The 26,046-nt window shown below is 41.6% G+C and overlaps 1 protein-coding gene across 1 annotated transcript in view; it reads left to right on the plus strand.

Annotated features, from left to right (window-relative positions):
- Positions 1-16,543, plus strand: part of bgnb (biglycan b) — a 45,650-nt gene extending 29,107 nt beyond the window's left edge. The window contains exons 3-8 of the mRNA XM_080444848.1: positions 7,095-7,207; positions 9,611-9,824; positions 12,068-12,178; positions 12,919-13,012; positions 13,643-13,781; positions 14,704-16,543. Of these exons, the coding sequence (XP_080300974.1) occupies positions 7,095-7,207; positions 9,611-9,824; positions 12,068-12,178; positions 12,919-13,012; positions 13,643-13,781; positions 14,704-14,901 (869 nt within the window). The 3' untranslated portion in view covers positions 14,902-16,543. The remainder of the gene's footprint in view (positions 1-7,094; positions 7,208-9,610; positions 9,825-12,067; positions 12,179-12,918; positions 13,013-13,642; positions 13,782-14,703) is intronic.
- The last annotated feature ends 9,503 nt before the right edge of the window (positions 16,544-26,046 follow it).

Consider the following 26,046-nt stretch of genomic DNA (forward strand, 5'->3'; position numbering starts at 1 on the left):
AACTGATGGAACAAAGTAAGTAAGTAAGTAAAAAATAGAAGGAAAAATAATGCTAAGACAGGCTGGTATATAGACAGATGCTAGGTCTGATGTTTACCTGGTAACCTAGTCACTTTGTTGCATTTGACTGTTTTATTTTCTGTTTTACTTACAATTTACCAGTGGTGGAAAAAGTACTCAAATTGTACTCAAAAGTAAAAGTATCAATACTGCAATGTAGAAATACTCTGTTAAAAGTATAAGTCCGGAATTCAAAATTCACCTGAGTAAAAGTACAAAAGTATTGGCAAAATGTACTTAAAGTACTAAAAGTAGAAAGTTTTCAAATGTATAAAATCCTTTGAAATGAGCAGATCTACAAGCTCACAATGCGACGCATTGTGAGCGTGTAGATCGGCTATTTTCAAATGGCCGAAATGTATATAGGGCTGAAGTGGGTAATGTATGTTTTGTAATAATAATCAAATTTTTCAAAGTAACAAGTAACTAAAGTTTTCAAATAATTGTAGTGGAGTAAAAGTACAATATGTGTCTCTGAGATGTAGTGGAATAGAAGTAAAAGTATTGAAAATTGGAAATACTCCAGTAAAGTACAAAAATCTTCAGAAGTTTACTTAAGTACAGTACTTGAGTAAATGTACTTAGTTACTTTACACCACTGGAAGTTTTAAATGATATCAACTCTTTTGCACAGTGCAAAGTCAATCAAAGCATATTACTCTGTTACTCTGCACAGTCAGCAGACCTCTGTGTGTGGATTGGTATTTTGAAGATTTATTGCTTATGTGAGGCGTTCTAAGGCCTTCTATAATCAAGGGTTGATTGTATCACCCACAAACTGCTGGCATGGAATTCTTTTAAAACATGCATCTTACACAGGCGTGGCCATCCGTGCACGTACACAGATGTGTGCTCGCGTGCGTAGGATCACACAAAGTCAAGACTCTAAAACCTGCAGTTTTTGGTTAAATTATAGAGCTCTTTCTTGACAGTATGTGTATCAACAAAGCCTAAGACACTGCTCATTAACTTAATATGTGAATGTTTTTCATAGTGTTGGGCTCAGTGGTGTAAAGTAACTAAGTACATTTTACTCAAGTACTGCACTTAAGCACAACTTTGAGGTACTTTTACTTTAATGGAGTATTTCCAATTTTCAATACTTTTGCTTCTACTCCACTACATCTCAGAGGCAAATATTGTGCTTTTACTCCACTGCAATTATTTGAAAACTTTAGTTACTAGTTACTTTGCAGATATGAATTATTACATTATAAAACATAAATTAACCACTTTAGCCCTATTTTATACATAGGCTATTTGAAAATAGCCGATCTACAAGCTCACAACGCGTCGCGATGCGACGCGTTGTGAGCTTGTAGATCTGCTATTTTCAAACATTTTAGTACTTATATTTTTGGTACTTAAAGTATATTTTGATGCCAATACTTTTGTACTTTTACTCAAGTAACATTTTGAACACGGGCCTTTTACTTGTAACAGAGTATTTGTATACATTGCAGCATTGATACTTTTCCACCACTGGTTGGGCTTGTCTTAATTTATTGCATCCATACAACTTTAATTGCATAATGCATCACTTGCATCTAGGTAAATGTACAGTTCGTACAGTATATAATGAGTATTTTTCTGTTTGTAGAGTTATACATCATTCAATGGTATTCATGGGAACAAGGATTCCTCACATTATATTCACTATAACTCAGACTACTTTCATCCAGGCATCCCTGTTTTAAGAATGTCATTATAGTTGACTTTTTCTGAAGTTCTCAAATATTTCTGAAAGTACAGTACATAAAATTTGACTTAAGTGGCTAATAAGCCGTCTGTGTTTTAGACATAAAACTGTAGTTTTGTTGAATCATCATTTTACAAGCTTCTGCGTCTATATTTCCTGTCCCAGACTTCCATGGTGGGTAAATGTGGAAGCATATAATTTGCTGAGATGTCAGTGCTTATTTAGAACAGATGTATTCTGGCTGTGGCGTCTGTCTTACTTCAGTCAGTTGTGTGCATCCATCCCCGGCATGATGTCGAGTACTTCGTGTTGAACAGTAGTTAGGGGGCACCGGTGGGTTTTAGGGGGTGCTAGTTTTGTCAGCTGGCGGTAAGTACACGGATTTGGGGGCAGACATGAGTGAATCGTTGTGGTTTTGGGGTTTACGGAGAAGGAGAAGGAGAAGGGAAGGGAAGGGAAGGGGGGGGGGGTGTTTGGGTTCAGACAGAGGATTCGATTCTCTGCCGCCCGGCAGAGAATTTGGTGAAAGCTCTGGCCAAAGCCTGTGGGTGTTTAAGTGTGATGTAGGCGCACAAATGTGAGGGTTTGTTTCTTGCATATTAAAGGCTACAGGTGTGGAATGCAAATGTTTCTCACCGCAGAGAAAAACATATTTACCTCCAGGTCACTAGCAACGTGTTTTGAATAACCCTCCTCCTTGTCGAAGCGGTATTAGTGCTTTGCATTTCTGTAAGGTAAGACACCTTCGTTGACCGGAGTCCCCCATGGGTCCATATGGGCCTCCTCCTTTTTTCCTTTACACCAAAAACGTCGCCGAATGTTCGCCCCTGTACGACGTCATTTCAAAGATGACATCTTTGCTGTCTGATGCAGGCTATACTGGCCACGTCTGACTATAAGACTCCGTTAGGTCCCTGCGCCACAGCACCACCAGGGACGTCGGAAATGAGTCAAAGGCGATTTGAGCCCTATAACATCAGGGAGAGGTGCTGAAGGGTTTGATCCCGCCTGATGACATGGATGGAAGGGTGTGGGTCAGTGAAAGCAGAGTCATATATCTAAACATAACTCTCAGATAGACAGACAGCTCTGGCCGGAATCCTTTTTGAGTCAGACGTGGTCGGTGCTGGCAGACGTGGATTCATGCCGATGGGGCGACTGGCAGGCCAGGCAGGGTTGAATCATGGTTGTGGTGGTCTCCCCGGGGATAGGCCTGCCCTGCCCCATGATGGGGGTTCACTTTACCCAGGCCTAGTCTGGTTCCTGGCCACATCTTTACACACAGCCCTATGATGTGGTCTTGTTAATGATCAGTGGTTTTTCGGTCCAGTAAGTGCGCTGGTTTCATTTTTCCAGACACGTCCCCGGAACGTGGCTTGAGGCAGGTGTACAGTGCGCTTAAAGGGATAGTTCACCCAAAAAAAAATCTTTTGTTTTTGTCGCATTCCTAAGCCAATAATTTAATGACCAGCTGACCGGTAGGCAGTGGTTCCGGTAGGAGACACAAAGGAGACTCTTTGGGTCTCCTCCCGAAACCGCTGCTGGTCATCAAATTATTGTCTTAGGATTTAGGAATTCGACAAAAACAAAAAAATATCCATGAATTCAAGTCTCCATGCCATGGGGTGACTAATTCATAGGAAAAAAAGTCATTTTGGGGGTGAACTATCCCTTTAAAGCAATCCACTGGCACATCAGATCCTTTCTCACTGAGTCTTCATGAATACATTACTTGGTGACGAGTGGTTTGTATCGATTATGTACGAGTTCATTCACGCAGCAGTTAGTATATTTAACCACTTAAAACTTAACCCTACTGTATGTACTGAATTGACCAGAGTCCCCCAGGGTTCTCTACTAGGCTCCCTCCTTTTTCCATGCTCAATACCAAATCTCTTAGCTGAAAATATGCTGGTTTTGCCATACTGTATGTTCACCCCCAGAATAAGGATGCTAGTGGTTAATTGCATTTAGTATAAACCCCTCTTGATTTTCCCATGCATACGTAGTCCATAGCATTGATGTCATTGGTGTTAACCCCCAGATGTGTTTTATTATGTGTTTAGTGTTAGATGTTAAAGCCTAAATGGTTGCATGGGAATAGTGACTTCACCACCTATACATTATCACATGCACACACAGATGGTGTAACACTGTTTATAGCTCTGTTGGTCCCACGTGTGTCATGGTGTCAGGGTTCCTCCTATGTGCCCATTCTGTTTGATGTGTGATTCTGTTAATGGCGTTTAAGGGACATCGTTTTTGGGACTTCAGTCAAATCCAAACCGTCTGGGAAACATCTGGTGTCCCCATCTGTTGTGAGGCAATTGCATGCGTGTATGTGCACGTGTGTGTGTGTGTGTGTGTGTGTGTGTGTGTGTGTGTGTGTGTGTGTGTGTGTGTGTGTGTGTGTGTGTGTGTGTGTGTGTGTGTGTGTGTGTGTGTGTGTGTGTGCGTGCGTGCGTGCGTGCGTGCGTGCGTGCGTGCGTGCGTGCGTGCGTGCGTGCGTGCGTGCGTGCGTGCGTGCGTGCGCGCGCGTGTGCGTGCGTGTGTGTGCCCATGCATGTCTATGACTCATCAGTAATACCCCATACACAGGTTCGTGTATTGGACCTCCATGGTTGTGCGTCTTTGGCATTTTCTATTTAAAACAACAAAGCAGGGAGGCTGAGGGTGAGGGTGCTTATTTCAACGTTACGTGTGGCAACGTGTGATTGGTTTTAATCCCCGGTTCCGATGGAGGGTTAAGAATACACAGCTGTTTGTTTTCCTCGGTCAAGGGATGACTAAGATGATCCTGACAGTATACAGTAACAGTCCCACTGACCCTGAATGACCACAGTCGTTATGATGTCCATTCACAATGAAATATGACAGCATTTACTGTAAATAGAAGAAAACAACACAAACATCAAAACGACACAGAGTATACAAACACACAAATAGCTCATTCCCCGCATTCCTACCCCCCCCCCCCTCCCTCCAAACACACACAAAACCAAGGAACTGCGGGGTCACCCGATAGCAAAGTGGTCAGCACCAAAACCCCTTGATCAGCGAGTCCCTGGTTTGATTCCCTCCCGGCTGGACCATTTGATGAATGTCATTCCCCTATACTCTCTCCGCATTTCCTCCACTATTGCTGTCATTAAAGGCTTAAAGATGTCCCCCCACCCCCAATATATAAAACCAAACACCAAAACCAAGGAACAAACAAAGAAAAACTCAAAATGATCAAATACAACAATTGCCAACGTGGCAAAGAAAGTCATGAGTCTAGTGAATGGAATAATGAGGGTTGAGCACAGATTGCCCACATCCTCAAGACATACAGTAAAAAAAACAATCAACTGCACTCAGATCATACTGTTGTCATTGTCACTGTCATTAGTGTAAGTAGTTTGTAAAGTATTTTTTTTTAATGAGATTGCCATTATTCCTTTTATAAGTGTGAAGGTTTGCCTCAACTATTTTATAGCCGTTTCACACTCGGGTCCCGGGTGCGCACTCCAGACCGCTTGGCTAGTGTGAATGTTGCGAATCGTCCCACGAAACGGGTAACCGTTCCGTTCCCGAAACCACCTCCGGAGGCAGTTTCGGATCCGGATCATGCGTTTTCGGGTACGGTACGCTGCAATGTGAAAGCAAGCGTACCATTAGACGGAAGTGGCCCGCTATTTGGAATAGGTGACGGTATTATAAACTCGACAAAAACAGCCAACAAAAACACGTCGCAGATCAATCCACAGGGGTTCAACCATGGCCGTAACATATCCACACCAAGCAGTAGCACAGCAGAGCAGTGCTCTCTGTAGGCTGGAATCCAACCGTTGCGGCATCCAACCGTTGGATGCCGCATGTGTTGGACGCCTGTATGTTGGATGCCGTCTGTCAGCGCAGCACCGGTTTGAAAAAAAGAAAAAAGACACACCGACATTCCATAGGCTAAATCAATGCATTTTGTGATCGCATCGCACAACTAATAGCCTACTAAAACTAACGGGGAATACCAGAAAATAATAATATTTGGAAGAAACCCTGTATCCCATATTGCAACTTGTAATGCTTTTTCATCATAAATGAATGCCCTATTGTCATACAGTGTCACACAAAAGTAGCAAAAATAGCCAAGCTACAAGCTGAAAATGCGGTGCAATGCGACACATTGAGCTTGTTGATCTGCTATTTTTTATATTACAATATAGAGCAGATAACCACACAGATCTTGCATTGGAAAATATTTTTTTTATTTTAAATATGAACAAAGGCAGGAGATGCACGTCCCCACAGTTCTTTTTTACACACAGTGCTGGACCCACAAATCATAAATTAATACATAAAATAAGGAGACTCTTTTTAAATAACCAAAAGTGAACTTTCTCTTATTATTATTATTACTTTGGAGACTATGGCAAGCGCGATCCTATCGCACACCTTCCTACATGACCAGCTATGGCTTTGCAGTCCAGAGGATGAGATCTGCACGTAATGCGCGGATGCGCAGATTAAACAACAGACAGGCAGCGTTGCGGAATGCGTTTGTGTCAACTGTACTTGTACTTTTCTTCATAGAGAAAAAGGAGAGCACAGGGCGCATACATATATATATATATATATATATATATATATATATATATATATATATATATATATATATATATATATATATCATTCAGTCCGACTTCACTGTATAGGCTACTATAGTTGCCTTTTCATAAATGATATTTTTTTGTACTTAAGCTGTCGTGAAAGTTTGTAATATTCAGAGAAATTTAAAGTTTCAAATGCAAAAGTGGTAGTAGTTGTGAAGGTTAGCAAACTGGACATTTATACTGAATGTTTCCTGTATCCTCATCTTGCGCTAATGCACACAAGTGTTTCACCAGGTTTTATTTGTGTTGTTTCTCATAAGCGTACATCCATTGTCCGTCAACAACACTGCGCTGAGCGCTCAGTGCGTTCTCCCCGCTTCGGGGCGAGGCTCCCCAAAGACCGTGCACTTACATAGATCGCCTCCCCTCCCCAGCATAGCTCTCCAGCCGCAACCCTATATTTATGCGCGACCAGCAAAAACATTGTCGCATAGTTGATGACGTCTGTGTCCACAGGGGAAACACTATGTGCATGCCGCCACCTGTAGGATCGGGGGTATATATGCATGTGTTCTCTGGTGCGATTGGATCTTGGCCAATGTGAATGCAGGCCAGCATTCGATCTGGGAAACGTTTTGAATGAAAACGGATCCAGTGTGAAACGGCCCTTAGTTCTTTCCACCAATGGGAAATTGCTGGATACATTGGATACATTTTTTATTGTCATTTTCATTGGTTTCCAGGTCTGACTGAGGTTCCAAACAACATCCCTGCCGACACCAAGTTCCTGGACCTGCAAAACAACCGCATCACCGAGATCAAAGAGCACGACTTCAAGGGCCTTACCAACCTATACGTAAGACATGCTCTCCTCTGCTAAAGCCTAATTTATACGTCGTTGTATGAAGAAGTATAAACCAGGTTTTAACCACATATCTACCATATACTTCATTGTAAGACAAATATATATATACAAGAGGTTTGGGCTACAGTCCAGTGTTGATTTTGATAGCAAAATTTGATTTAGTTTTAGTCATAGTCTTTTGAATAAAATTCCATTTAGTTTTAGTCATATTTTAGTCATCTGAAATGTTTACATTTTTGTCTAGTTTTATTCGACTAAATATCATAAAATTTTGACAGTCGACTAAATCTACAGTTGATTTAGTCGACTAAAATGTATGTTGGTGGTGCCTTGATGGCGTCGTAATGGCAGATTTTACACTTGGTTGCAATGCTGAAAATAGCCGATCTACAAGTTCACAACGCGTCGCAGCGCGACGCGTTGTGAGCTTGTAGATCAGAGCGCAACACCCGAATTTTCAGAGCGCAACACCCGAGCCCAACCAAGCATAAAATGACTTGTCTTGTAGTTCTACTGGGTCTCTTCTCCACTAGTCCCTGTCTAACATTTTAGTCTTTTATTTAGTTTTTAGTTGTTGACGAAATTGTCAATATATTTAGTCTTAGTTTTAGTCATCATAGCTTAGTTTTGATTTAGTTTTAGTCAGTGAAAAAAGGTAGTTGACAAACATTTTTCGTCATAGTTTTAGTCAGACGCATTGCTAGGTCTCTACTAGGTTGGGGGCTTAGCCCCCCAGGCAACGGACACATGCACGCGCGCGCAGCCGAAAAATCAGCAGATTTGTTTTGGATTTCGGCGGATTTGGGTACTTTTTTCCCCGTTTTTTGTTACTTTATTTCGGTGTTAGGCGTAGGGTTAAGTAAGGGTTATAGATATATAATTCAAAAAAAAAAATAATAATAAAAAAATATATATATATATTGGTGGCTTTGGATAAAACATTGGTGGCTATAGCCACCGAAGCCCCCGCGTAACGACGCCCCTGGTTTTAGTCGACAAAATCAACACTGGGCTATACGTCGCACGGCCCTCACATCTAGAGTGCAGCCCTCACACCTACTGTAGGTCGTAGGTGTGCCTCGACAGCGGCCTGCGTTGTCAGGCAACTGTTTCTATTTGTGTCTGACATCACTGCACGTTGTCCACCGGACCGACTGTGACATCGGTGCATGTTAGGATTGTGACGTCTGCGGTCCACCAACCGACCAGGGGCCCCGTCACATGCGTAACAATCTGCGTTGTTAGGGAACGGTTTCTGTTTGTCTGACATCAGTGCATGTTTCCGCCGGCCCACCCATTAAGCAATTTTATATATTTTTATAGGATAGGATATACTATATATTCAACGATATACTTCACAGGGGATGGAATAGCAAAAATAGCCTATCTACGAGCTTTCAACGCGTCGCAATGCAATGCGTTGAGAGCTTATAGATTGTCTATTTTAGCTATTTTTGAGCATTTCTGAAAACCTTCACTTATAATGGCATGCCCGAAATAGGGACGCCATGGGTTCAAAGTGGTTAACACCGAGCACAGACTCAGTAGCTAATAGCTATGGTGGACGTGCCACATAAACAGCTCAGCCCTGCTTGTGTTGGCCTCAGCCAGAGTCAAACATCATTACGCCTATTTCCCGACGGCTCGAGAAGTCTCCTCTTTCTGCCCTATTTAATTTCTCTCCCTCTCCCTCTCTTTCTGCCACCCTTCTCTCTGAGGGCTTTAATTGTATTAAGGTCTGTGTGCCCGGAGCCAAAAAAGGGAATAAGTCAATCCCACATCCTCTCTCCTCTTCTCTTACCCGAAAGGCTTTGCTCACTGCTGACCTGCATTCAAGAACACTGACCAAGAGCAATATTGAGGCTGGCGAGGGGGAAACGTTGACATTGTACAATAGCATCTCTATTAGAGCCGTTTTACCTCCACCTACCGTCTGTCTCCACCTGTCAGCACGGCAGGTGGAGACTAATGACCGCTGAGTGACGGGTCTGCCTGCTGTCGTCACTTACTGTATCTGCTCTATGCAGCTGGACATGAGGGGGGGGGGGGGTGGGGGGAGAGAGAGAGAGAGAGAGAGAGAGAGAGAGAGCTGAGAGAGAGAGAGAAAAAGAGAGCACACACACACACACACACACACACACACACACACACTCTTGTTGGCTGTGCATGCACATTTCTTCAGATTTTCTTTCTTCTTCTTTTTCCTGCACTTAATTGATTTTTTTCATACTGATCCAGTAAAGTGGGGATAGGCTCTGTCATTCTATGTCTCCATCCTGTCTCTGTGGGGTTTTTCCTATTCCCCCCAACATCATTATTGACAAAAACACATACACTGTACATACTGTATGCATAAACACACATTTGAACATCACTTCCCCCGTTTCCCTATAGGCCCTGTCACTGGTGAACAACAAGATCTCCAAAGTCCACCCCAGAGCCTTCAGCGCGATGAAGCATGTCCAGAAGTTCTACTTTTCCAGGAACCACCTGACCAGCATCCCCAAGAACCTGCCCCCCTCTCTGGTGGAGCTGAGGATCCACGAGAACAACATCAAGAAGGTGGCTGCCGGAACCTTCTCTGCACTGGGTAGCATGAACTGCATAGGTGAGCAAAAATATTGGTGACTCAAGAAAACTTCTGGTTATTGTCTTTTTGTTGTTGTTGTTGTTTATTTTAATCTAGCTTCTTTCGTTACTGTATCACACTGTGGGTGATTTCTGTAAATTAAAATGGCTGCCATTTACATTTTTATTCTATTTCCCTTTATTTATCACAGTTAGTCTCATTTAGATCAAAGCCTCACTATGTAACTTTTTTTAATGAATAAAATGTAATTTTGTCCAAGCTGTATGGTAGAGCAGGGAAGGGGAACTGGCGGCCCGCACCATCACTCAATGCGGCCCCAGGCCAAAATCCCCCCCCCAAAAAAAAACTTAAAAAAAAAAAAAAATTGCACTTTTGAAATCACAAAGAAAAACAAAGTAATCTAAACATATCCGAAATGGTGAACTATTGCCTTCAGCTGTTCCAAACATGCAACTTTCCATGAACCATTTTAATTACAACAGTCCACCAGTAGAGCGCGCTCTCGTTTATTTTAATAGAAGCCTTATTAATTATAATTCTAGTGTTCATTTTTGTATATTTTTAAGCCAAGGTTACAGCAATACTCTGAAAGGCATACTCAGGAATGTGAAGTTTTGTTTAGCAGTACAGCTGTAGTAAGTTGATAGAAGCATTACTAAATGCTAAATAAAAACAAAGTTACAACGAATAATAATTGTTAATATCCCTTATTTATCATATGTGACTATTATGGGCTTTTTGAGTAATGGGGTACTACTGGCGAGAGTGCCGATAAACAATGCGGCCCCCCAGAGTGAGTGTGGAAATGTAGTGGCCCTCACCATCTACAAAGCTGCCCACCCCTGTGGTGGTATGTTAACTCTTTGACTGCCAGAGTATTTTCATAAAGTACTCCCCCAGTGCCAGCAATTTTCGTGTTTTTTTATTTTGAATTTTTCTCATGAAAATAATTTAAGGACACATAATTTAAAGACCCAGCACAAATCTGCCACTAGAGAGCAGCACATGACAGCGTGATCAGGTCGTTGGGTCTCTCTCACCCTTCTTGATAGATTAGACAGGGAAAAACATGAAAACGGATGTGACGTCGTCCCAGATTGTTTTGATCGGCAAAAATTACGATGTGATACACGACGGCGATGACTGATCGTCACCCAGACCATAGATTATAGAAGAGAACCTGTCCGTTTGTCCGTTATACCGTGTGAAAAATCGTTTATTTACCTATTTTGGACGAAAATGACTGGGGAAAAAAATCAAAAATCGGAAACGGAATCCAGGACATGAAACCGGATGCAGATGTCCGTGAAGTAAGTGGAACTCGAGAATAACATTGAATATTAAGCAGCATAGCGCAATCAGAGATTAAACAATGAACGCGCGTCAAGCGCGTCGAACGCGTCGACGGCCAACTGGACAAAGTAGCACTTGACGCGTTATCGCGTCGTCCACAGTCAAAGAGTTAATAGAATATAATTATACAATTGGGGTGGTTGCATTTGGTCTCCCTGCTCTTCTATGGAGGACATTTAGATCGTGTCAAAGGTCATGTCTCACGTAGACACAGGATCTGACATGAATTTTGACCTGATGGTCAAGATTCACTTTATCCCCTGAGCAGCCAAGCAGGCAGGCAGGCTCTACTAGCTCGATGGTAAAAATGTCAGCACTTGTGGAGGAAACCGGGTTCAAATCCGGGGTAGAAGAGGAAAGTTACATAGTGCAGACATAAATAAACACATAATTTGCAAGAGTCCTGGCAAGGAAAAGCAGCACAAAATACACATAGGCCTACTGTAAATATAACATTATACATTGAATAAGTACAGATTAGGCCTCTAATAATTATATAAAGAAATGCCTCATTGAAGTCAGGGCTAGATTATTTCTAACAATATTACCACTTATGGGTCAAAAACCTTCCTGTCATTTTCCACCTTGACTGTAATAGCTTGAAAATGGTTTAGTTTTTGCAATTTCATCATTCTTTGAAGCTCATTTCAGGCCACAGGGGCAGACTACTGGAAAAGGTATTGTACCGCAGGGTACAATTTGAAGATCAGATCAGATAACGTCAGATAAAACTATATTCATCCCTGAGAGGAAATCTAGTCATTACTGGAGCCAGGAAAATATTTTCTTTGCCACAGAACATGAATACACAATTCTCCAAAACAAACTAAACTAATACAGGGAAAAAAAACATAAAATAGAGCAGGCAAAGTCTAAAATGTAAAAGAATCCTTTATTCTGTCTTCCAGAGATGGGAGGAAATCCCATCACGAACAGTGGTTTTGAGCCTGGGGCCTTCAAGGGACTGAAACTCAACTACCTACGCATATCTGAGGCCAAACTGACTGGCGTACCCAAAGGTAACTATGCACATTTACTTAAGTACTGTACTTAAGTACAATTTTGAGGTATTTGTACTTTACTTGAGTATTTCCAATTTCCAATACTTTTACTTCTATTCCACTACATCTCAGAGGCAAATATTGTACTTTTACTCCACTACAATTATTTGAAAACGTTAGTTACTAGTTACTTTGTAGATTTTGATTACACATACACACATACATACATTACCCACTTCAGACCTATATACAGTACATTTTGGCTTTTTGAAAATAGCCGATCTACAAGCGGTGCAACGCATTGTGAGCTTGTAGATCTGCTATTTTCAAAAGATCTTTTATAATTTTTTTACATTTGAAAACCTGTACTTTTGTACTTTTACTCAAGTAAATTTTGAATGCTGGACTTTTACTAGTATTTCTACATTGCAGTATTGATACTTTTACTTAGGTAAGAAATGTGAGTACTTTTTCCACCACTGCCTGCATGGCTGGCCTACAAACACATGCTGAGCGGAGCCTTCACATTATCATCTGCGATGGCATCTAATTAGAGAGCAAGTTGTTAATTACAGAGTGAGCTTCGATACGATTTTGAAGCAGTCCATTAGATGCCATTTATTTACAGCTGATTAAACAGGAAAACAGCTTGTGTAATAAGCAGGTGAGGTGAGAGAGACAATGGATTTGGGTCAGGATTGTAACCTCGTTGCTCGGAGCCTTACAGTCTAGTTCTGGTGTCTCTCTCTCTCTTCCAGACCTCCCAGACAGTCTCCATGAACTCCATTTGGACCACAACCAGATTCAAGCTGTGGAACTGGAGGATTTGAGTCGTTACAAACACCTGTACAGGTAATTCCACACCTACAAACCCACCACGCACAACGCTCCTCCCTCCCAGCCTGGCACTTTAATTGCATTCCTGGAGATAATTTACCCTGTGGGTAATGACAAAGATATATTTCCAGCCTACAGTGACACCTAAGGGTTATGCTAAGAACTACAAGTCAATGCCATCAAATAACAGCAGTACTGTAGGGCAGGCTATGCCATATTTTTGGGTCCGATTGAAGAGTCCTAGACCACCGATTACTGATGTTTTGAGCAATATTTTGGCAATAACTACAAAATGTTGTAATCATTTTGAAAAACTTGATTTGATTAAAGTTTGTATTTGACAGCATTTCACTTTTACATATATATATATATATATATATATAAAAAAAAAAAAGCACAATACTCAATCTAAAATAAGTATGCCCTATATGCATAAGTATGCCCTATTCAAAAATCTTCAAAAATAGACGACATACAAGCTGTAGATCATCTATTTTTCAAAAACATTTTCTGAACATATATTTTTTTAATGATGACTGATAAATCACCCCGATCGATGTATATCGGATTGGCTCTAAAAAGTAGTAGAAATACCCTCTTTCTGTTTCCACAATGAGTCATATTTTCTGTGTGTCTGGCTGCCAGGTTGGGTCTGGGCTTCAACCACATCCGTCACATAGAGAACGGCAGCCTGGACTACCTGCCCAGACTGAGAGAGCTGCACCTGGACAACAACCGTCTCACTCGCGTCCCCAAAGGCTTGCCAGACATGAAATACTTACAAGTGAGCTTTCGGTGTGCTTTAATATGAATTTGCACCAATGTGTTTATCTGTATAATGTTGGGGAAAAACGCATGTTTATTAGAGTATGTGTTTATAGTGTTTACACACTATACTGTACATGATTGGCTGAGATTTTAAAGAAGATGTTAAGTGAAGTGATATTTTTGTATTAAAACAAAACGTTTCTTTTTTGTTAAAAAGTTAAAGCTCTATAGTCTATATCAATGCTATAGAGATCAATAACTCCCTGTCTCTCCAGCTCTTTAATAAACAGAAAAAAACTCAGGTGGGTTGCCAATTTCAGCCAATCAGATGAGGCATTCATCAGTTTCAATTTGATAGTGATCAGACAGTTCCAATTCTGTCTGCTCATTTCTTCATGTCATCTCTTCCAATTTCACTTGTCTATCCTGTATCCTGTATCTCCTGATTGAATAAAATTGGTATTCTGACCTGAAAATGTATTTCTGTTAAGAGCTGGAGAGACGGGGAGACACTCTGTTACTGAACAAACACTCAATAGCAATGTTTACTATCAGAAAATAGAGCTACTGTATTTAAAGGGATAGTTCACCCCCCAAAAAACTTGATTAGTCACTCCATGGAGACTTGAATTCATGGATATTGTTTAGTTTTTGTCGCATTCCTAAGCCAATAATTTGATGATAAGCGGACCGGTAGGCAGCGTTTCCGGTAGGAGATACAAAGGAGACTCTTTGTGTCTCCTACCGGAACAGATTATTGGCTTAGGAATGCGACAAAACAAAAAAATATCCATGAATTCAAGTCTCCATGGGATGTCTAATTGATAGAAAATTTTGGGTGTGAAATATCCCTTTAACACTTATTTTAAAAACAATATATCACTACGGTATTTACACCCCCCCTCACCTACGTTCTGCTATCCCCTTCCGTCCCCTAGGTGGTGTACCTCCATGCCAACAGCATCAGCCAGGTGGGCGTGGATGACTTCTGTCCTCGGGGCTTCGGGATGAAGAGGACGTTCTACAACGGCATCAGCCTCTTCTCCAACCCCGTCAAGTACTGGGAGGTGCAGCCCGCCGCCTTCCGCTGCGTCGCCGACCGGCTGGCCATCCAGTTTGGAAACTACAAGAAGTAGTATGGCAGGCAGAGAGACAGGGAGAGATGTGTGGGAGGTGCGGGAGAACAGATGTTGAGGAGAAGGATGGAGCTAATAGACTCTATATGCACAGCAGCCATATTATCACTTCCTTCACAGGTGTTACCAATGATACTAATGAAGACTCTGTTCCATTTAGTGAAGGCTGCCCTAGCGTGTCTGATATCTGGTCTAGAGGGGCGGGTTCAAAATCTCCGGAGAAAAAATCTGTGAGATCCCATTGGTTCACTGATCTGTCCGTCAGCCCCCGCCCCGCCCCATGCCCCTCCTCCTCCCCCAAAGTGCAGCATTGAGAGCCCTGCCGTCACAACATTTGGAGCGACGCCCACTGCACTCTGGTTGGTTGGGGAAATGAAACACTTCCATGACCCCCATAACTCTTGAGAGTGTACAAATGGAACCACGGGTCCATTTGGTTCCATTTGTACACTCTCAGAGTTACACACCCCCGTAAGGGGCCATTTGGAAACCCAATAAGGAACCATGAGGGTCCCTGGACCCACATTTTAGACCCACTGGTGTAGCAGAGTGTTTCCAGTGAGCCAACATGCACATATAATATCAGCACCCTGACTCTGTTTGACCAGAATGGAACAGAGCCTTCGTTAGTATCATTGTCAACACCTGTGAATGTCTTCACAATATGGCTGCTGTGCATAGAGCCTATTGAGATGAGGAGGAGGTGGAGGTTTAAAGGTAAAAAGTAAAAAAGTTATTATAAATGAATAGACCTAATTCTTTTTTTTTTTTCAGTTTTATAATTTTTCAGAGAGAGGGCGAGCGATGGAGATGGTTGAGCGAATTAGCCTCTTAAACCCTATATACTTAGTTAGCCGAAGTCCCCCAGAGCTCTATACTATAGGTCCGCTCCTCTTGTCCCACACCAAATCTCTTTGGGGAAAATAGCCGATCTATGAGGTCACAACACGGCGCGTTGCGGCGCGTCGTGAGCTTGCAGATCGGCTACTTTTGCTGAATGTTTGCCCCCAGAATAGGGACTCTTGGGCTCAAGTGGTTAACGGAACGACTAAATGCAAAGAGAATTGAAAACGTATTTTTTACAGAGAACTTGAAGAGACTGGAAAGCCACGTGCCTACTTTTCACACTAAAATATAAAATGTCACCAAAATGCTAAGCAGAATTTATTTGATGTGTTTTTGCCACACTGGGCATAGATTGTTTGTGGAGCCTTTTTGAAAGGAATGTATTGTTGTTGTTTTTTTTCCCCCCCAGCCAAAAGTATGGAACAATAAGTTTTGAAAACCTGTGAAGCGTCGTTTCATTTAATTCCTTTTTATTATTTACATGTTAGCTCTTATTGTGATAATAGTTATTTTAGTTTTTATTATGATTTGGTGAAGATTACAGGTAAACAGTAGAAAATCAATTCATTTACATGTTTTGTGTAGTCACATTAACGGTGCTCTTTCTATGGGATTTATTTTGTGTCTTCTGATACTGGAGTCACATTCTGACTTCTTTCTTTTACTCTTGTTTCTTGCTGGTCTGAAGCCATTTGGAGGTTACATTGTGTTATCAAAGTGTACTGTATGACCATTAATGGGTCATTTTCACGCCATGTACAGTCATAGCACAAAATAAAGTTAAAGCCACATACAATTCCAGTGCATCAGTCCAACACGTTTTGTAACTGAATGTCAGAGGAACAAACGGAATAAACACTAATTTATGTTCCTTCGTCGACAAAGTCTAAGTCATGCAGGCTTAACATGACAAATATCTGTCTGTAAAGGTGCTGTGATATTTTTGGGTTAAATCAAAACGTTTTTTTGTTAAAACGTTAAAGTAATACTAGGTAACGTTTTCAACAAAACTAAAGTTAAATTGTATATCTTTTGCGAGTGGCAAAAGTTTCACAACACCCACTCCGTGAATTTCACCCCCGGAAGCCTTTTATTTATATATTTTCTATTGAACGTGTACGGGGGGGACTTTCCCGGGAAAATGACGTTCCTGGCCAACGTCATGACGTCGTGGCCGACGTCCTCAGGAACTACCGCAACGGTTTCCTGTTTGGCCAGGAACTACCGCGCTATTAACAAAAAGGAACCTCACGCTGATTTTAAGATAATGTAGGATTGGAAGATCGAAAAAGAACAGAAAAAGAAAGCACAGCTCATGGTAACTAATGCTCCACTGGCTAAGAGAAACGATCCGTAGATAGTATAAAACAATTAAAAGATCGCTTTTTGAAACGCTTCCGGCTTCCGGTGAAAACGAATGGAATTCTGGGTAATCGAGGACTAGGGAAATTGTATGCAGTGACGGTAGTGACCAGCAGAGGTTGCTAAAAATCGTTATTTGTGATTCTGCATTGTACAACTTTAAAGTAATAATTGCTATAGTACTTGTTCAGTAACAGGTGTCTCCCCGTCTCTCAACCCCTTTAGAAAGCAGAAAATATATTTTCAGCTGGGTCACTAATTTCATCCAATCAGGAGAGAGACAACCCATTTATCAGATTCAATTTGATAGTGTTCCAGTTCCAATGTTTGTCTGCTCATTCATTTGTTTCATCACTGCAAATGGGAGAGTTAGCCTGTGGTTTACATTGGGTCTCTACGGTATATATGGCCCCTATTACTTTAGCCATGCGTATTCTGCTCCTCTCATGTCCTTGTAATCTGACAAGCTTACTTTGCTGCATGTGAATAAAAGACATTTTTAGCCTGCCTACTGCCGCATCGAGACAAGGGGGAGAGAGAGAAAGAGATGTCCTTGTTGGCTTGCAATGTTGTGTGTGTGTGTGTGTGTGGGAAATAAAGGAGACGTTCAATTCAACAGTGAAAACATTTGATGAGTGAATGTCGTGACGCAAACAAAGCAGGATGAGCGGAGGAACGTGGAGAGGAGACATACCCATGCACACCAGTGGTGTAAAGTAACTAAGTACATTTACTCAAGTACTGTACTTAAGTAAGATTTTGAGGTATTTTTACTCTCCAATTTTCAGTACTTTCACTTCTACTCCATTACATCTCAGTGCTCACAATGCTCACAGAGCTCACATGCGTCGCGAGGAGACGCATTGTGAGCTTGTAGATCTGCTATTTTCAAAAGATTTTTATGCATTTTATACATCACAAACTTTGTGAAATGGGACATTCTGATAATGAGTACTTTCAAATGTTTATTTTTTGTTATTTTGAGGTTTGAAGCTTAGTCTTCAGTGACATTGAGATGTTGGAGTATCAAGAGGAAGAGGTGCAAGCATAGTCAAAAAATGGGCTGAATCAGGGCCCCTGAGAGGGACCTAAGGGCATTCTTGTTGACAAAAGTCCTCAGCCCATAAATCTGGTTCTCTTGTTTACTCTTTTGATCACCTTTGTTGCCATGCTTTCACCTGTCAGGTATTTGTCAAGAATACAGCCCAAATAGGTCATCTCTTCTTTGCTAGAGATGATTGTGTCATCGACTCTGACCTTGAAATAATTTACATTCATCTTACGGAGGGAATGTTTGGTCCCAAAGAGAATGGATTCAGTTTTCCCAAGGTGTAGTGACAGTTTGTTATCGGTAAGCCAAGTACGGATTTTGGAGAGTTCAGAGCTGAGAGCTTCCTCAACTTGTCCTCACCCCAGATCAGGAGTGCCGAGTCATGACATGCCTTGACATGAAAACCTATATGAGAACCACTGCTGTATGTATAGATAGATAGATAGATAGATAGATAGATAGATAGATAGATAGATTAAAAGGTAGGGAGAAGAGTAGTCAGGTTGTCAGAGCTCATTTGCTCTGCAGACCATCAAGCATCAAGCTCTCAATGCCCCCCCCCCTCTTATAGGCTGGCGTTTTTAATGCTGTATTATGTCAACAAATAAGGCTACAGCTGGTGTAGTAGTTTAATCTTTCAAGCACACACACACACGCACGCACGCACGCGCACACACACACACACACACACACACACACACACACCCATACACACACACACACACACACACACACACACATCCACACACACACACACACACACGTGTTTTATTTATTTTTTCACTTTAGGCCTAACATGTTAATATTATTTAAAATGGTGACACTTGGTGTGTTAAGGGTCAAAATTGACCCTTATACCATAGAAGGTAAAAAGTCATTTATTTTTCATGAACTCAAATTATTTTACTCCTGATAGCAAATGCTAATTGAGGACATGTTTCTCTCACTCTCAAACATGTAAACATTGAATATTGACAATTTGGGGGGAATTGAGCCACACTTCTCTGCTGGGTCAAATTTGAACATTAACACACCAAGTGTCGCTATTTTTTGGGCGGTGAAACGGCCCCTATAAGTGAGGTTTGGATATTTGTCCAACAAATCCTGCGCTGTGATTGGCCAAAAATGTACCCCGCCTAACCCTGCACCGTGATTGGCCAATCACAGTCTATTCAGGACTGTGATTGGCCAGTGTCACATGACACATGTGCATAGCCCTATATAAGAAACCATAACTTTAAGTTATGGTTTCTTCCATCATAAAGAGTGTTTCAATAAATGTATTTATTTTTTGTACATGATTGGTTGACTCCATTCAGTATTGTGATTAGCTAGCAAGACACCGCCCACTTCAAACAGGGTGTGATTTTTTTAATTTATTTTTTGAGACCATTAGAATTAACTGAAATGGTGGTAATTAATTTAGTTGTTTCTGAGGATATCATGAAGCCTTGTTCCAATAAAGAAATGTATAGGGTACTTTTTACCTATTCAACTTGAAAATGGGTCAAAAATGACCCTAACACAACGGAAGGGTTAAGTAAAAAAGGTGAATACTTTTCTCCCACCACTGGTGTGCACTGTAGTGTACACTGACTATTCAATTTGCCCCGCTCCTCACTGCCAGCGCGTCATCACCGTGCCCCCCTCTCTCTCTCTCTGCCTCCCTCTCTCTTTCTAGCTCTCTCTCTCTCTCTCCTCACACCACCATGTCCGTCTCCCAGCACCACCACTGGTCCATGTTGACATCTGATCGGATGGAAACACTGTAGCGATGATGGATCAAACACTGTAGCGAATACGATGCTCTTGCGTGTCAAATCGTCCAGTTCTGCAGCCGCAGCAGAAGCAGCAGCAGCAGCAGCAGAAGAAACGGTGGTGGTGGTCTCTACCGTCTCTTAACGGGGGGATTTCTGCTCGGATGACAGATTAATAGAACGAGGAGAGAGGAGCTAGAGAGGCTGCAGCCCCCCAAAGCAGCAGCATCAGAAACAAGTGCGTCTGTCTGTCTTATATTCTGAACCATCGAATGTTATTTTTGTGGCAGCTATAACGGCCCAACTGAAGCCCCGGAGTCTGGATGTGAAAATGTCGCAGAGACTGAGGGACAACATGCTGCTGAAGCTGGTGGTGGCGTTGGTGAGTGAGTGAGTGAGTGAGTGAGTGAGTGAGTGAGTGGATCGGCTGCTGGTGGCCGTTTAGAGATCAGATTTTGCCCCAGAAACCTGTCAGCCTGAGCCAGGAGGACACGATAATTCTAGAGAAACCAGAGAAGGTCGTCAGCTGAGAAGCCCGTTTAGGGAGAGATAATGACACACACACACACACACACACACACACACACACACACACACACACACACACACACACACATATGCTGCTTCATGTATTTTGCAGCAGCAATAGCAAGCAACAGCATTTGGATGGGGCTGATTATTTATTGCTTACAGCTGTGTTTCTCAAACATGTTCATGTCCCTATAGTGGGTTCATGCCACTCATCTTGTTAGATTAAATACATAATTCTGTATGAACAGTACAGAGACAGTTATAGATAGTATCTATAACTGTCTCTGTACTGTAGTGGGGAAAGAGAGAGCGAGAAACCTTATACAGTGCATTCTCTCATTGGACTACATTCCCTATTCCAGGGGTCTTCAACGTTTTCAGGCCAAGGACCCCTTAGCTGAGAGAGAGATGAAGCAGGGACCCCCACTACATATTGTATAAAATTGATGTGCAGATTTAACATTTTCATAGATTTCTTAGATAGCTTCACAGATTTGACAGCACTATCATCAGTGTATGTTGGATTAATGTGTATTTTCAGACATTTAACCACTTGAACTCTTCTCTTTTTTCCCCTCTACACCAAAAATAGCCGATCTACAAGCTCACAATGCCTCGCAGCGTGAGGTATTGTGAGCTTGTAGATCGGCTATTTTCGGCTAATGTTCCACTTAGAATAGGGATGCTAGGGTTCAAGTGGTTAATGTAAAACATGATCCTATCACACAAAGATTTGGCAGACCCCCTGTAGTAACTCTGATGCCCTGTTGAAGACCCCTGCCCTATTCTGTTCTATTCCATGTCATAGGGCTAAAACATTTCACACATTGTGAAAAATTAGCAGATTTACAAGCTCCTTGATCTTGCAGATTCTGAAATAGGGCTAAAGAGGTTAAACTGTTCCTAATTTGGCTTGGGACCCCCCCCCCTGGAACCCCCTCAAGGACACCTGGGGGATTGAGAACCAGTGGCCTACTACCTACACAGTGCCTTGTTGCCATGTTAGACATAATCGCAATTTACAGCAACTTGACCAAGCTAGGCTATAATGTGAGTTTCATTGTGATATAAATGCAACTCGATACTGCTGATGTTATTGAAGCAATCGGTCTTATTACAGTTGCTCTAGCATGGCTGGGGGTCCGGGCCAGGGGACCAAATGGACCCTTTATGGCAGGGGTCTTCAACGTTTTCAGGCCAAGGACCCCCTAGCTGAGAGAGAGATGAAGCAGGGACCCCCTCTATATTGTATAAAATTGTGTTTCAGATTCAACTTTTTTTGTTTACTTGGTCTGCTCTTTTTTCCCTCTACACCAAACACCTCTTTGCCAAAAATAGCCGATCTGCAATTTTTTGTCTAAAGTTCTCCTCAGAAAAGGGATGCTAGGGTTCAAGTGGTTAAGGTAAAAAAAACATCATATCACACAAAGATTTGGTGGACCCCCTGTAGTAACTCTGAGGACCCCCTGTTGAAGACCCTTGCTTTATGGGCCTGTAACTCAGTGTACAAATGGAACCAAAGGGTACAAGTTGTACACTCTCAGTTATCTTTATTCATTTTATGTTTATGTTTATTTATTTGACATGGACATCACAATCACATTGGACCAACCAGATCCATTGCTTAAAGTATATATATATAGCACGAGAGAAGTTAAATTAACACTGAGGATTTTTACGGTGTAGAATAGATTGGGTTCTCAGAGATAAAATATTAATATCAAATGGGGGGTCCCGGGCCGTGACCCTAATAATACATCAAACTGGTGGTCCTTGAAATTGAAAAATTTTTGAGAATCAGGTGCTCTTAGCCCATTAAAACCGGGAAAGCATCTGTGTCATTTTAGATTTTTTTGCATTGGCTATTCACAAATAGCAGATATACAAGCTCACAGCGCGTCCATGCATGCTAGTTTTTGAACATTTGTAGAAAAATGAAAGTGTGAGAACTACTGATTTAGAAGGCATTTGTAGAATCGGCCTCCTCAGGTCTTAATAAAGGGATAGTTCACCCCCAAAATGACATTTCAATCAGAAACACTCACGTCAAAGTAGATTTAACCATTTATTGCCACAAATGGAATACAGTTAAAGGGCAAGACCACTTTGGTAGAGGTTTGGGTTGTGTAGTTACCTTGCCATGATGTAACTCCAAAGGTGGATAAGAAATCAAAAATAATTGCTCCATTGATTAGAAATTGATAATTCTAAATTTGCTCCTCATTGACTTACATTGTACGGTAAAACAGCTCTTAAACTCACTATTTTAGCACGTAAATGAACATGAATAAAGCTGATTCAGACAATATAGAGCATCACCGAACCCAGTACTGTTTGTTTTTTTAATAAAAATGTTAACTTCCTACTTATTTTACTATTTGAAGATCCGGATCCGCGAATCCAGTCCGGGTTTTCTTCTTAATAAAAATAGCAAAATCAACAGGAAGTTAAAATTTTTATAAAAAATAAAAACAGTACTGGGTTTGGTGATGTTCTATATTGTCTGAATCAACTTTGTTTGTGTTTGTTTATGTGCTAAAAGAGTGACTTTGAGAGCTGTTTTACCGTACAATGTAAGTCAATGAGGAGCAAATTTAGAATTATCAATTTCTAATCAATGGAGCCATTATTTTTTATTTCTTGTCCACCTTTGGAGTTACATCATGGCAAGGTAACTACACAACCCAAACCTCTACCAAAGTGGTCTTGCCCTTTAAGCTTGGCGTTAAAGCTCCGCTCTTGGGATAATATTCACTGAATTTTGTCGAAGCAGCCTGCTAAGCATATTCAGGGAATGCTTAAGCAAATCCCCCATAGGGATACAATGTCAACAATAAGCAGTACAGACATATTAGTTTGAATTAACAGATAATACATGATAATGACAAGTATTTCAGCCTATGCCAGACTCTCATCAAAAGGTGGAGGCTGGGGTGGAGGAGGAGCTAGCAGAATGCATTGGTTCAGCAACCAAGAAAGACCTAGAGAATTCGAACCGTATTTAAAGGAACCTCTTTGCTAATGCGTGAGCTGTGATTGGAGTATGAGTGTGTGACGTAATGACCAGCAGTGCTGTGAATGGGGAATAGAAAGCTGATGTTCACATCAGCTGACTGACAGCTAGTTACAGCTTTGGCGTGCAAGACTTCCGTGTCCTGCATGAACTAACGCTATGCCTCATTTCCTATCGATTACAATACACACCCCATGGAGCCTTGAATTCATGGAGATTTTTTGGTTTTGATGACCAACAAAGTCTCCGGTAGGAGACTCAAAGAGTCTCCATTGAGTCACCAGAGACTCCGCTGGTCATCACATTATTGCCTCAGGAATGCGACAAAAACTAAAAAATCTCCACGAATTCAAGGCTTCATGGGGTGTGTAATTGATAGAAAATAAGTAATTTCTTGGGTGAACTATCCCTTTAATGGGCTAGCATGGGAGCCCCCAGTAGGTGAGATGGAAGCAAAGCAAGTCGCACAAAGCTCAGCAGCAGCAGCAGCAGCAGCACCATGGCATGATGGAAATCATAATGTAGGACAGGCAGGAAATGAGAGATGTTGGATTAATTTGATCCGCTAGGCATCTTCATGGAAAAAATGCCACCGTAGAAAATCAGGCGCAGCACTAAAAATAGAAACAAACAACAACAGCATGACATTTGTGTGCGCTGTGTCTGTCAGTCTAGTGTAGCGTTATTGACAGGTGTTTAGCCGCCGTTCAGCAGGCAGGCAGGCAGGCAGGCAGCAGCTGGACGGGGTTTGTTCAGAGACAAATGGTGCAGTGTTATTCAATCATGTATGTTTTGTTGCAGAGAGCGTGATGCCAGGCAGAGGAAGAGAGATGAAGAACTGTCCATTCCTGCTGGTCCAGGACCTGCTTTAAATCCAACAGAGCCCAGGTACAGTTTGTCAAGCTATACACGCACGCACGCACGCACGCACGCACGCACGCACGCACGCACGCACGCACGCACGCACGCACGCACGCACGCACGCACGCACGCACGCACGCCCACGCACGCACGCACGCACGCACGCACGCACGCACGCACACACACACACACACACACACACACACACACACACACACACACACACACACACACACACACACACACACACACACACACACACACACACACACACAGTGATGGAAGAAGAGGTACTCACATGTTTTACTTAAAGGAGTAGTTCACCCCAAAAATGACTTATTTTCTATCAATTACACACCCCATGAAGCCTTGAATTCATGGAGATTTTTTAGTTTTTGTCTCATTCCTACCAATAATTTGATTACCGGCGGAAAAATGCTAATGTATCCGATAGGAGACTCAAAGGAGTCTCTTTGAGTCTCCTACCGGAAATACACCCGGTCATCAAAGAACCGGTATTGGCTCAGGAATGCGTAAAAAAAGAAAACATCTCCATGAATTCAAGGCGTAAGGTGTAATTGATAGAAAATATTTTTTTGGGTGAACTATTCCTTTAAGTAAAAGTGTCAATACTGCAACGTACTGTAGATATACGCTGTTACGAGTAGAAGTCCCGTATTCAAAATGTACTTGAGTAAAAGTACAAAAGTATCGGCAACAAAATATACTTGAAGTACCGCAAGTAAAAGTACTCATTGTGCAGAATGTCCCATTTAATTTCAAAACGTAGAACAAGTTCAAAACGTATAGAACATCTTTTGAAAATAGCCGATCTACAAACTCACAGGTACTGTAGATCTGCTATTTTCAAATGGCCAAAATATACATACTGTAGGTAGGGCTGACGTGGTTAGTGTATGTTTTGTAATAATAATCAAAATCTACAACAGGGGTCTTCAACGTTTTCAGGCCAAGGACCCCCTAGCTGAGAGAGAGATGAAGCAGGGACCCCCACTACGTATTGTATAAAATTGTGTTTTAGATGAAACTTTTTTTTGTTTACTTGGTCTGCTCTTTTTTCCCTCTGCACCTATACCTCTTTGCCAAAAATAACAGATCTACAAGCTCGCTGCGAGGCGTTGTGAGCTTGTAGATCTGTTATTTTTGGCTAATGTTCTACTCAGAAAAGGGATGCTAGGGTTCAAGTGGTTAAGGTAAAAAAAAATAATCATATCACACAAAGATTTGGCGGACCCCCTGTAGTAACTCTGAGGACCCCCTAGGGGTCCCGGACCCCCTGTTGAAGACCCATGATCTACAAAGTAACTAAAGCTGTCAAATAATTGTAGTGGAGTAAAAGTACAATATTTTCCTCTGAGACGTAGTGTAGTAGAAGTAAAAGTATTGAAAATCGGAAATACTCTACTAAAGTAAAAATACCTCAAATTGTACTTAACTCATTCCCTGCCAAGAACGTAAAAAACGTAATTATTTCCAATTACCAATTCTGCCAAGAACGTAAAAAACGTTTTTTTAAAATACTTAAAATGTTTTACCTGGTATCCTATAGTTTTAATGTACACATTATAATTTTAATAGTAATTGTTTCGACTGCTAGGTGCTTGGTTTACTCCTGTTCGTAGTATATTGAGGCACTACACTGTCTCTCTGCATTTGATATGTATGTGTTTACCTTACTCTGGTTAAGAACGTGTCTTATACCT

Source organism: Gymnoscopelus braueri, assembly GCF_963280865.1.
Source record: "Gymnoscopelus braueri genome assembly, chromosome: 12".
NCBI classification, from domain to species: Eukaryota; Metazoa; Chordata; class Actinopteri; order Myctophiformes; family Myctophidae; genus Gymnoscopelus; species Gymnoscopelus braueri.